This window comes from Equus przewalskii, chromosome 21 (assembly GCF_037783145.1).
Source record: "Equus przewalskii isolate Varuska chromosome 21, EquPr2, whole genome shotgun sequence".
In the NCBI taxonomy this organism is placed as follows: Eukaryota; Metazoa; Chordata; class Mammalia; order Perissodactyla; family Equidae; genus Equus; species Equus przewalskii.
Genome location: NC_091851.1, coordinates 13488777 through 13502766, shown reverse-complemented (window position 1 = coordinate 13502766; position 13990 = coordinate 13488777). Strand labels below are relative to the sequence as shown.

The 13990-nt window shown below is 41.1% G+C and overlaps 1 protein-coding gene across 4 annotated transcripts in view; it reads left to right on the top strand.

Moving 5' to 3' along the window:
• SNAP25 (synaptosome associated protein 25) overlaps nucleotides 1–10728 on the top strand; it is an 82511-nt gene extending 71783 nt beyond the window's left edge. For all 4 annotated transcript variants that reach the window (XM_008521396.2, XM_008521397.2, XM_070588820.1 and 1 more), the window contains exons 6-8: nucleotides 1341–1466; nucleotides 3902–4046; nucleotides 9427–10728. In XM_008521396.2, the coding sequence (XP_008519618.1) occupies nucleotides 1341–1466; nucleotides 3902–4046; nucleotides 9427–9495 (340 nt within the window). In that variant the 3' untranslated portion in view covers nucleotides 9496–10728. The remainder of the gene's footprint in view (nucleotides 1–1340; nucleotides 1467–3901; nucleotides 4047–9426) is intronic.
• Nucleotides 10729–13990: the final 3262 nt, after the last annotated feature.

Here is a 13990-nt window from a genome sequence, read left to right as displayed (position 1 = left end):
TTTGTCTCCAGGGTTGTTTGGTCCCCAATCTGCAAATATTAGTATTAGAGCCAGTTTTAAAGATGGCTGTGGTCCTCTAGTGAAAGAAAAAAATGGGTTCAATTCTGCTGTCTTATAATGGAAAATGTGAAAATGGGACCAAAGGAAGTTCTCTTGTTTTTGGACTAAAAAGCGTGTGGTTTCTACTATGCAAAGAACGTAAAAACATCTTTGATTGCCTTAAATTACGACATACCCACCAAAGTATGCTGCACATGTTCCTATTGGGCACAACAGGTATGCCTGGATTTTAAGTCTCTCTCCAAGGCAGCTCAGTGAATTATGGCCCATGAGACCACACCAGTTCCAGACCACTCTCCTCCTGCCACATCCTAGGATAGTTTGAAGTAGGAATTCCCAGCCTGCCCCTCAGCCCAACAAAGAAGCTATTGAACCTGCGTTTCAAATCCTCATGAAGGCTATTACTGTCCTGCTAGTGCCTTTTTCGAGAATGGTCAACTTCCGGAGTAGTTTGGCTTCAATGAGAATGCTTCACTTTCTACTCATGCCTGTAGCTGGTGCATGAAGAAGACGTAGAGGGATTTCCCTTTTTGGTGCTAGATGGCTTGTTCTCTCTTCTATTTTCCTGCATTCATTTCACTACGCCTCTTTTACTTTTTGTCTCTGTGGACAAAGGTTTGTACATCAACTCGGGATGTATGATGTCTGTTTGGAAGTACCGATATATTATCTAATTCAAGTCACTCTAGCGGCAACTCAAAGACCATCACCCTTGGCCAACCACCAATCCTTTATGTCCTTCATGCAGAGTTGGAATGGTTAGTTCCACACATGCGTTGGGGAAAAAAAAAATTAAACGGGGAATCTTTGCATGATGGTGTGTAAAAACGTGGAGTATGTTTTTCTTGATAATGGTGTGTTGCTGTGGTGTGATGTACACACTGTACTTGGCAGTCTTGTTTTGTGTCTGTCTGCCAGTATGTTTTTCTGTGTGTTTTGTGTCTCAAAATATAACCATGTCACTGAAATAGAACTGAATGTCCTCCAGCTACCTTAGTCCTTGTCTTAAATCCAACTAAACCACAAAAACAAACCAAAACAAGAGCAACCTGTAAACAAAGGTTGCAGTCTTGACAATCGCAATTGGAAATGAAATGCTGAGTAGCTGAGGTATGGTGGTGGCCAACTGTTTGGGTCCGGATTATGATATATCGGTATTCTCTAATGCCCCAAATTAAAATTCATTCGCTTGATTCGGTTCTTCGCTTGAAGAGGTAATCATTGTTGTGAGCTTGGTGCTCCGCCCCCTTGCCTTGTCACTCACCCTCTTTTTTGCATAGGCTTAAATCAAGTGATGCTTACAAAAAAGCCTGGGGCAATAATCAGGATGGCGTGGTGGCCAGCCAGCCTGCTCGTGTGGTGGACGAACGGGAGCAGATGGCCATCAGTGGTGGCTTCATCCGCAGGTGAGCCTTGTGCAGCCAGCACTGTAACAGTTGTCTATTTTTGAGTAACAAACGAGCCCAAAGTGAGTGGTTCTTAAAACAACAACCATTTTCCTGGTTACTTATGAATCTGTATGTTGGCTGGGCAGTTCTTCTGAGAGCCTCTCCTGGGCTCGCTCATGAGATGCAACCGGGTGTAGGATGATCCAAGAGGGCCTCACTCGCTTGTCTGGTGGTTGGCTGGGCCTGTCAGCAGGCTGCCTCTGTTCTCTACCATGAGGCCTCTTCAGCAGGATAGCTCTGGTTTCTTACGTGGTGGTGAAAGCATTCTGGGGGAACAGCTCCAATGCACAAGCACTTACCAAGCCTTTGCTTGTGTCATGGTTGCCAAAATTTTATTAGACAAAGCAAGTCGTATGACCACATCCAGCATCAATGCGTCAGTAAACAGGCATCTCATTCCACGATTTTAATTGAACAAGAACTTATTAAAGAGGTTGTTTACATAGGTGTGGGCAGGTTAATAACAAGGAATGGTGAAGAGCTTATGGACTAGCAACAGCAGGAAATGTCCTAAAGGGATGAGAGAGAGCTGTTACGAGACCCTGACAATCGCGATGGCTGTGGGCAGGGGCTATAGGCAGAGCAATGCAGCTGCTGCCCAAACTAGCAGGGAATGAGAAAGGCAAATAAATGCCCCAGCCCCTCACTCCTCTTGTCTTCCAATCTCGTTGGCCATTGGCCAAAGCCTCCTGGAAGCCAGAGTGAGAAAACCCAGGTATTGCAGAGAGGTCAGCCTCTCGGGGCAGGGAGCAAAGAAGCTCAGAGAATGGATCTGGGGGTACAAATTGAGAAAAATGAGCATACCTATCTTGTTATTTATCATTTCCTTTGAGATCTGGAAGCAAAAGCCAACTTAAACATCTATAAAAAAATCTCAAATTACACAGACCTGCCAATTCAGAACTCAACTTTCAGGAGACCAGAAAACAGAATAATAATAACAAATACTTCTGTTGTTAAAGAGAAAAGAAAAAAAAAGATCTCTTTTTATAGGCAACTACACCAAGACTCAGCAGTGACTGGGGTAGCTGTTCGTACAGCCATCTGTACCCAGGCCATGGTAGCTGATGTTGCCAACCAACAAACCAGATTCAAGTGACAAGCCACTGTCACTTAGGTGTTAAGGTCGAGATACCTACTTAGCGCCTCACAGATGACAGTCCTGTTCCTGTTTCTATCTGCTCCCAGGGGAACAAAACCAGGTGTTCTCAATCCTGGCTGCATGTTAGAAGGACCTGAGTAGATTTTGTTTTTTAAAATACCAGCGCCTGAGCCTAATTCACGCTAATTAAATTTGAATCTCTAAAAGTGGGACCCAGGCATCTGTGGTTTACAAAGCTCCTCAGGTGATGCTAGTATGCAGTCAGGGCTGAGAACCGTGGAACCAGAAGTATGGCTTAGCTGTTGATGATCATTTAAATAAGATTCTTCCTACATAAGAAAGCTAGGAAGTTGCCCTTTGATTTTCTCCTGCCTAAGCTGCTTTAAAACCCTTAGTGAGCCAGTCTGCATTGAGAGTTATGTGATGGGAAGGATTTTAACCTTTCTGAACAATTTTAGCCCGTCACCATCTGTAATGGGAAAATGTTAATTAGCCAGACTATTCTGGTATAAATACTTATTATTTGCAACAAAGAGTTAGCGCCTTCTTAATTTTCAAGCTGAGCTATGAAAAAAATGGCAAGATGGTAAGGCCCTTGGAGAGCCAACTCCTTCCTCCCTACTCAAACTGGAACAATAATCTTCACAGTTTTCTCCCCTGAAATCACCCACTCACAATGCCACCAAAAACCTCATAGCATTGAAATCTGAGCAAACAAAAATCGTCTTGGACAAGTAGCTCCCTTTGGAGTTCTTGGGAGCAAGTAGGATTAAGGGACAGACTGTAATTATCATTATTCTTCCCATTGATGTTGGTCCCAAATGGGAAGGGAGATGAGCAGAGAAATTCTGACTTGGTGCAATAAATTTTTTCTTTCATTCTGACTTTGACTCTTGGAGACTTGGATTGTCATTTCAGAAAGGAAAATACAGTTTCTAACTAGTTCCATCTTCATTCTGTGACCTGGAATCCTCCCAACTAAAATGATTTTATCCTTAAAAAATGAAAATTGGAATTAAACATATGAAGGGAGGAAATGAGGTGTGGTGGAAGTGAAAGAAGTAGATACATTAATCTATTCAATATGCTGTCTTTAAAAATAGAAATTCAAGGGTTCAAACATGAATTTTTAAAAATTGTTTTCTAAGGTACAAAAGCTAAAATATGTTCTCATATTGAAAGGAGATTAAAGATGGGTAGGATTGATACCCAGAGGTCTACAGATTTGGGTCCTTGGTATTTGAGATTTTTCTCAATCTCTATCCACTGAAATTTTCTCTTTCACACCCAGGGTAACAAATGATGCCCGAGAAAATGAAATGGATGAAAACCTGGAGCAGGTGAGCGGCATCATCGGAAACCTCCGTCACATGGCCCTGGATATGGGCAATGAGATCGATACACAGAATCGCCAGATCGACAGGATCATGGAGAAGGTGAGCATGTGGGAGTCAGCAAGTTTCCATTCCTCATCGCTTCTGAAATAACTCCTGAGAAAGTGTGAAGGGCATAATGAGACCCTCAAACCATGACATTGGATTCAGGCACACTGGTAGATGGCGATTTTCTGCTTAATTTTCCAAGACAAAAATTCAGCAACAGATAAGTAGATAAGAGGATGGAATTTAATCTATCAGGTATTCCTCAGAAGTACCTGTATTTCAGGCATTGTGCTAGGCACCACAGGACATACAAAGATGAGAGAGACACCACCCCTACAGCCAAGGAACTCACAGCCTACAGGAGGCAGTGAGCCACCAGATGAATTTACTACCACAAAAAAATATAGTTCACCAAGAAAGCCACAAATAAAATGCTAAGTAGGTTAGAAGAGGAAAGATTTCAAGGGTCAGGGGGTAGGACAATCTCAAAAGAAACGTTGAATTTGAATGGAGTCTTAAAGGATGGTTAGGAGCTTGTCAAGTGTAGATAATGTAGGAATAGAATCAGGAAATGAGGGAAAGAATAGTTATTTTAGTTTAGGCAGAAGATGAATGTTAGCTTTGATTTTATAAATGCCAAGGCTTTAATGATAGTTCAAAAAGGCCCAGATTCTATTTCCAGTCCAACAGTGCACATATCTAGATCTCAAAGTAGGGAACATTGTCTGATGAAGCTGAGTTCACATGGGGACACTGGATGTGGCTCTAAGACTGAGCCCCGTAGTTTCAACAAGAGGCATAAGGAAGAGTGAAGAGAGTAGAATGAGAAGGGGTGGTTTGGGGGGCCTGAGATTAGAAGGGAACAGAAGGAAACACTGGAAAGCTTTTATAAAAAGATTTGGGGCACCAAAACCTGACATTCCACACTATGCAAATCTGACATAGTTTCTATGTCCTTGTACTCCACCCCCTCCCCAATCAGTAGAGTCCTTAATATTGCTTATAATCTCTTAAAATGTCCAAATGCCAAAAGGGAGAAATAGACACATTGTAGGTTTAATGGTAACTGCGCATCTATGATCTATTCTAGTTGGCTAATGTCATGCTGTGTGAGTTTAGTCTTTGGGAGATATTGAAGTTTTGAGCCTGAAACCCTTGAATTTATTTTTAACAATGCATTCCACTTTGGTGAGCAGAGAAGGATGCTTTTGAGATCTCTTGAATCATAAGGCTAAGTACTCAGCTTCTGGATACCCAAGCAGTCTCCACTGACTTGAAAAAGGAATGATTAGACAGAAAGGGAACACTTTGCCCTATTGTGTTCTGTGTGCTCCATATCAAAAATATCTGATTGCACAATATTTTGCCTGATCAATATTGAGCTACACAAGTGTCAGTGCTGGTCGACACTTGTGCTTTGCTTGTGCTTTGCTTACTTTTGCAAGGCACAGCATACTTCTCATTGTTAAGAAGGCTTTGATATGTGAAAGCTTTTAAAGCTGTGCAAATCAATAAATTTTAGAACAATAATGAGCTTTCAAAAAGCACTGGCGCCAACATAAACTGACCTAATCCATTATGGCCCAGAAAAATGAACTAAGAAATCATTGCTGACCTACCTTCCAACAGGAAAATGATTTGAAAAAAATGAGAAGTATTCAGTTTCTATCAATGGACCCAATTTACTCACAAATGTAGGTAGATAATGTATCAAAGCCAATTAGATTTCCAGGAGACGTTTTACTAAGACGGGGGTCAAACGTTTATTGATTGAGTTGGACTTTCAGCAAGAAAAAGTGTTCCTAGAAAGGCAAGTGGCATCTTAATTCTACCATTTTGTACGTCTAGTTTCTTTAGGGAAATCCTTTCATTCTGGGCCCAATTTACTGCAAGGGCAAAGAAATATGCAGCTGTAAGATTTAATCAAAGGTCGGCAAAGTGGATGAGAAATAGCCATTATGGTTTGTACCAGTCCTTGAATGCTGAATTGTTTAAGAAGTGAAGGAGTGGAGGAGGGGTCTAGTTGCCTTTGAATAATTAGTCTTTTTTTTTTTTTCCAAAATCACAATCTGAACATGATTTAGATAGAGCCTATTTCAACCCAGCATTGCCTCAATGATACTTGTTATACGAGCTGCACAATTATTAATAGTCTTCCACTTTCTCATGTAAGTTCTCACTTCTGATAATAGGAAATGGTGTGCAGAAGTCTCCTGCATATCTAAGATCAAATTAAAATCACAGAGTAGGAGTAAAGAGAATCTTCTAATGTTTCTCCCATGTTCTCTCATGATCCCAACAACAACCTTCACCCAATTCCATTGCTCACGATCCTTTCTCGGATTAAGAGTAAAGTTTTGGGAGTCCAAAACAATGTGATTTTTCAATCTGTCCCCATGGACTGTCAAGAGATTACTTTATCTGTTTAAAAACCTTGCTTTCTGCTTTGGGGTATTTACGTATATATACAACCTTCTAAGGTTAAAAAGGCACAATTCTTTCAGCAAACTACTAAAATGGGTGAAGTTGATATCAGATACTTTATGGGAACTGTTGCTGAGAAAATAACTTAGTAATATTCAAACTTTGATTTAAAGTTGTTAGTCACTGATGCCACGCACATGTTGACATATGAGACTGAAGCTTAACATTCCCTGAATTCTAGCAAGGAGGAAACACAGCATTTGAAAACTAAGACCTTGGATTTCAACAGAGTTTTCCTGCTCAGCGTCTTCATGACCTAGTGTCCTAAACTGAAATATAATAAGGAAACAGTTCAAACCAGGGATCAGAATGGGCTGCCATGTGGGGTAGAGAGCATCCACTTATAGAAGTCTGAGCTGCAGTCTCAAATCTACCTGCCATGGTCTGAAGTTGAGGAGATTTCCAGAGTGTTCAAATGAGTGGGCTAAACAGCTCCTTCTAACTCTCTGACTGGCTCTCCAGTGGTCATCCTGGCTTTCTCACAAAGTTCAAATCATGTAGTATATCTTGGGTATGCCAGCAAATTTAAGATTCTCTAAATAGAAATATGGGGCCGGCCCGGTGGCATAATGGTTAAGTTTGCACGGTTTGCATTGGCAGCCCAGGGTTCGTGGGTTTGGATCACAGGTACGGACCTACATACTACTCGTCAAGCCATGCTGTAGGCATCCCACATACAAAATAGAGGAGTACTGGCACAGATGTTAGATCAGGGACAATCTTCCTCAAGCAAAAAGGGAAGAATGGCAGCGGATGTTAGCTCACGGCCAATCTTCCTCACCAAAAAAAAAAAAGAAAAGAAAAAAGAAGAGAAATATGAAAAGTGGGATGAGGTATATTCCATAAATAAAGTCCTAAAGTATATAAATAGAATGAACACAGAGGCATTCTCTGAATACCAGGAAGACATCTAAAAGGATATTATCTCAGAATTTTTTTCTAAAGGCACTATTTCTGTTATATAATAAAGATAGGGTGCCTTTTTTAATCGGATATTGTATGGGGTGGAAATTGATGTGTTTCAGAAAGTATTTAGGTGGAAATCACAGATGCTTATTGAACATAGGTCTGTTTCAGCTCCTTTCAGATCCTTTGAGGGTATTTAAAGAGGAACCTCATGCTCTACTTCAAAATATCCTCTTGCACGACCATGTGAAGTCTCCCCAGTGCATTCTCAACGCAAGAGATTCTAGAACATTTGCCTCCAGAAATGCCGTCCATTTTTAAATGGAAGATTTTTCTCATTTGAGCTTTTCTCAAAGTTCAGTCTGGAAAAATAGCCAGCATAATTCAAGCTCAGGAACATTTCATATTGGTCTGAGCCTGTAATTTTCCTTTGCACCGAAGTGTCATTACTTCTGATAGGATTCATAGCTGAAGAGGGAAGATTTAAGAGCCAAGTAAAATTGGAGAGGATACCCATTTTCTGAATTAGGAACCTAAGGTCAAAAATATGAGTCTACAAATCAAAACAATCAAGGGAAATTAATCCTCTATCTTACTTATTCTGAAAGTCAAATCTTGATTATCCAAACAGATGGTAGGGAACTATTGCCAGATAATTCAGTTATGAATAATCTAGAAATATTTCTATTTTAATTTAGCAAATTTCTATTTGAATATGGATAACTCTAGTGTTCTGAGAATTCAAAATTAAACTGAATAAAGAAGACCCAACTTGGTAGAGATTGGAAATGACCGAGCACAGGAGGAGATGCAAAATCAGTAATCATTGAATAAATTCTGGTTGATAGAAAAACAGTTTGGTTTCCTTCCACTGCCTCTCAGCTTCCTCCTCCTCTTTCCAGGCTGGAGAGGGACACACGACATTACCAGTGAGGATAGGACAAAACAGCAGCCTAAGCAGAATCTTTGTCTTCGTCTCTACTTGCTGACTCATATCTTTCTCAGTGGTGTTGAGAATAATTCATTTTCTTGAGTTTAAAAGTCCAACCTAGCAGCAGCCTTGGATTTCATGCTGCTTATACAGCAAAAAGGAACTTAAGCAGCGGGGAGATCAACCAAGGCCAAGATTCTGGAAAAGGTGCCCCTGTTAAAACAAGCCAATTATCAAACTCATAGGAGTGAGTCTTCAGCAATGGGGCTTAAAAATTATTAAACATCCCAAAAGCAAGCCAAGTTTTTACTCAGTAACAATAATCACAGGATAGGATATATTGAGCACTCAATTTTTGCAAAACATTATTCTAAGCACACTCTGCGTATAAACTCATTTCATCCCCACAGCCAAACCTAAGTGGTAGAATGATTAACATATTGATTACCAGTGTGAACTCTGACTCCAGGCTGCTTGCCTTCTGACTCTGGTTTCCCCATTTATTAGTACTATGAGACTAGAAAAATTTCCTAAATCCTCTCTGCCTGGTTTCCTCACTTGGAAAAAGGAGCTAATAATGGCATACACCTCATAGTTGATGTCAATCTTGATGTTGTCACAGTTGAATGAGTGGAACGTAGTAGATACTCCTGCTCATTAACAGTATTCTTTACTGTCTCCAGCTTATATGTGAGAAAGCTGAGGCCCCAAGATTAACACATTTGCCCAAAGTGACACTGCTAATAAGTTAGCCATGATTTGAACCCAACTGTGCAAGTGGTGGCAATTCAACTTAATCCAACAGATGTGAATGTTTCCATAGAAGTCGTTGGGGGGTTATTTCAGGATAGAAAGATAAATGAAATAACTCTGTCCTCAAAAGGACACTCTTTGGTGAGGAAAAAATCATGAGAACTAACATCAAGCTTCTGTGATCATGTCCAAGTACAGCCATAAACAAGGCTCTAGGAAAACAAAAGAAGGGATGGTCAATTCTGATTGGGGATGTTTCAAGATGCCTTCACCCAAGAGGGGGCATTTGAACTGGACCCAGAATGATGAATGGAATGTCGATGGGTAACCTGAGTTCTATTTTCTTTCCCCTTTTTCTAGGCTGATTCCAACAAAACTAGAATTGATGAGGCCAACCAACGTGCAACAAAGATGCTGGGGAGTGGTTAAATGTGTCCCTCTCTGTTCTCTTCCAAATGCTGTCGGGCAAGATAGCACCTTCATGCTTTTCTCATGATATTACCCAGTAGGTCTGCACACATACACACATCAGTCCACCCTCATTGTGAATGTTGTCTTGTGTTGTCCATCAGCTTCCCAACAATATTATGTGTCTTTTGTTCTTTCTGAGTCTCTTTCTTTCCAAAGGTTGTATATAGTGGTCATTTGGTGGCTCTAACTCCCTACGTAAGATGTCTTGGGTTTCATTTTTCCTTTTCTCTCCTCAGTGGTGTTTGCTGAATGACAACAATTTAGGAATGCTCAATGTGCTGTTGATTTTTTCAATACACAATATTGTTCTTGTAAAACTGTGACATTCCACAGAGCTACTGCCACGGTCCTTTCTTTGGGTGTCAGGCTCTGAAACTCTCCAAATTTTCTGTCTTTGGTTCCTCATGGCCGTCATCTGTCTTTATGATTTCATGATTCAACAATGTGGAATTACATAACAGGCATTGCACTAAAAGTGATGTGATTTATGCATTTATGCATGAGAACTAAATAGATTTTTAGATTCCTACTTAAACAGAATCTTTCCATGACAGTAGCATACTGATGAGAAAACACACACACACACCCATACAACAGCAACAACAACAAAACAACAACAAAGCATGCTCAGTATTGAGACTGTCAAGATTAAGTTCTACCAGCAAAACTGCAGTAGTGTCACTTTCTTTCTGTCAATATATAGATTTATGAATCGTAATCATCCTTTTTTTAAAAAAAAGAATTTTAAAAAAAGATGGAGTTGACACACTCACCATTTTATCATTTCCAGCAAAATATGCGTTTGGCTTAAACTATGTCAAATGGATGTAATATAGTGTTTGTTTGCTGCTTTTGAAGGCTATGTTTTGGAGAAAGCAACCTGGCTGTGAAACAGTGTGGAGATGTAAATTTTCTAAGGCTGACTCTTCTTAATCACCATTTCCCCCGTGGTTTGTTCTCAGTACAATTCTCTGTTGCTTCACTCTAGAGCTATGCACACCAAACTGCGAGATGTTTAGTAGCTGATAAAGAAACCTTTAAAAAATAATATAAATGAATGAAATATAGATAAACTGTGAGATAAATATCCTTACAGCATGTAATATTAAATTCCTCCTGTCTCCTGGGTCAGTTTGTGAAGTGATTGACATTTTGTAGCTAGTTTAAAATTATTAAAAATTATAGACCCCAGATGTCTGCTTTAATTTCTTCATGGAGCCTGTCTGAACTTGCACTCACACAAGAAGGGGAAGCCTGTCCACCCCATCCCATTGCTCCTAAGAAGCCAGTTCTCTGTGCTGAGACACGGTGTAGAAAAGACAAAGGTGGCCCTTTTAGGCATGATTCCAATGGCAGCTGAACCTTGGCTTGATTTGCAGAATCTGTTTCAGAAATATTTATGTGTGGATTAAGTGTTGGCTGTGGGAGGAAATAGAATTTTCCAGAAGACACAGATAAAAAATCCAGAGAAAAAAACCTGTGGTACTCAGACTTGGCCCTACATATATCTGGGTATATCAAGTGTCAATCAACTCTTCTCCTCCTTCCTCTCCCCAATGTCCCCCTACCAAAATCGAGCCCTCCACAGCCACCACCACTGCTGCCCCCACTTTTTAAAATAGCTTTGTTGACATACCATACACTTCACCCACTTAAAATATATAATTCAATGGTTTTTGGTATGTTCACAGAGTTGTGTAATCTAATTTTACAATATTTTTATCACCCCAAAAAGAAATCCCATACCGGGCCAGCCCGGTGGCACAGCGGGTAAGTTTGCATGTTCTGCTTCGACAGCCCAGGGTTCACCGGTTCGGATCCCAGTGTGGACATGGCACCGCTCGGCAAGCCATGCTGTGGCAGGCGTCCCACATATAAAGTAGAGGAAGATGAGCATGGATGTTAGCTCAGGGCCAGTCTTCCTCAGCAAAAAGAGGAGGATTGGCAGCAGATGTTAGCTCAGGGCTAATCTTCCTCAAAATAAAAGAAATCCCATACCTATTAGCAGTCACTCCCATTCCACTTCCCCTAGCCACAGGCAACTACTAATTTATGTTCTCTGTAGATATGCCTATTCTGAATAATTCGTATAAATGGAATTATACAATATGTGGGCCTTGGTGACTGGCTTCTTTATTAGCATAATGTTTTCAAGGTTCATTCATGTTGTAGCATAAAAGAGCTTCATTCCTTTCTATGGCCAAATAATATCCAATGGAAAACACATTTCATTTATCTATTCATCCATTGATGGACATTTGGATTGTTTTCACTTTTTGGCTATTATGAGTTATGCTGCTATGAACATTCATGTATAAGTTTTTGTGCAGACATATGTTTTCAATTTTCTTGAGATCACCACAAGCATTGCCTTTGCCACCAACACTTCTATCACCATCACTGCCACCATCACCTGTACCACTCCTACCTCCACCACCACCACTGCCTCCACTACCACCACCTTCACTTTTCCACTGCCTCTGCCCCCTCGACACCATCTTAACTAGCCTTGACTAGCCACTTCCACCTTTATCACTTCTACCTTCCTAATCACCACCAGCACTTCCATCACAACTGCCACCACCTCCATCTCCTCCACCACCTTTAACCACACCACCATCACCATCATCACCTCCCGCCCCCCCCACCTCCTCTACCTCTCTCTCCTACCCCATAATAGCAATGCAGAGCAACGTATCCTGGTTGCCTTGGTTGGCTGCCATATATTTCACCAGCAGTTCTGGAGGTTCGGTGAGAGCAGTTAAGAAGTGATATAGTAATGACAAACTTGTCATTCTCAGTGTTTGCTGTTCTTTACTCTCTTCTCAAGCCTCAGAACAAGTTCTAGAGATACCCGGATGCTCAGCAGAGTTATTCTAAGGATCAACTGTAACAACACATTTATTCCTTAAAATTAACATAGGAGAGGCGATGCTAGCAGACAGAGAAAGTGAATAAATACGCTGCATATGTCAAAGCTCCTAAGGGATCAATGCATGGGCCATGTTAGGAAATTCTGTCCCAAACTCCGCCTGTTCTCAGTCAGGTGAGTGAGTGTGTTTCCACAGTGAGTAATTAAAACCCCACCCTGGGGGCCGGCCCGGTGGCGCAGCGGTTAAGTTTGCACGTTCTGCGTCTAGGCGGCCCAGGGTTCACTAGTTCGGATCCCGGGTGTGGACATGGCACCGCTTGGCAGGCCATGCTGTGGTAGGCGTCCCATGTATGAAGCAGAGGAAGATGGGCACGGCTGTTAGCTCAGGACCAGGCTTCCTCAGCAAAAAAGAGGAGGACTGGCAGTAGTTAGCTCAGGGCTAATCTTCCTCAAAAAAAATTAAAAAATAAAAATAAAATAAAACCCCACCCTGGATACATGAAAAGTAAGATATGGGCATTTTGCTTTAAGGTCCATCACATAATTCCTTCTGAAGCACATTTCCTTTGATAACTGAGTTTGTCCAGCCTCCGCTCAAATGCATTCAGCTTCTTTTGGATAAAGGAGGACTGATTCCCCAGGGTGAGTCAGCTCTGGGTAATGTGTCAACTTGGGAGTACATTAGAAGTATCATTATTAGGGCAAGTCGGTACACTGTGAAGGCTAAATCTTCTTTCTCCTTCATATGTGGCTCTGGCAAAAGGACCCTCCTACAAAAGACCAGAAGGTGGCAGGTGGCCCCAGGTCCTAGGAACAGAGTCTTTTCCTCTTGTCCACGTCTCCATTTCTAGTTTCCGTTGTTCTTCTTCCACATCCTCCCCCAATATCTGCTTTGACCAACTTTCCCCAATCTTTGTGTCACTGATTTGTCAGCAAATTGATGATTGCACAGCAAATTAAGAGAAAGGGAAGAAAATTCATACTTTGTGACCATCTAGTCCATGCCAGGTGCCACGTTAAGTGCCTTATTAATGTTGACTCATTAAACCCTCTTAAAAACTCTGAAAAATTGGCATTATTAGCCCCATTTTGCAGAAAAAATTAATAGTTTATTTGAACAAGATCTCCCAGCTAATAAGTGATGTAGGCATGATCCAAACCAGATGTGTATGACTCCAAAGCTATGGAGAAGCCTGGAAGATCAAGCCAGGATTGTGCCTCTCTCAATTCAACCAGCCAGGAAACTCCAGGAGACATTTGGCTTCACAAAGAACAGCACAGACAAATGTACTGGACCTCTTAGCAGAAGTTCTTGGTGAACTCACCTTTCATTCATTCGTTCATTTATTCATTTGTAAAATATTTATTATGCTTCTATGCCAGCCCCTGTTCTGAGTATTGGGAGAACAGCTGTGTGGGGATTAAAACAGAAAATTCTCTGTATTCTTTGAACTTACACTCAAGCTGGGGGCAGATAGATAAACCAACATGTAAAATATAGAGTAGATCAGATGGCAAGTGTCGCAGAGTAAAGCAGAGAAGAGGGTAAAGAGCGGAGGAGGTGGGAGGGAGGGTGCCATT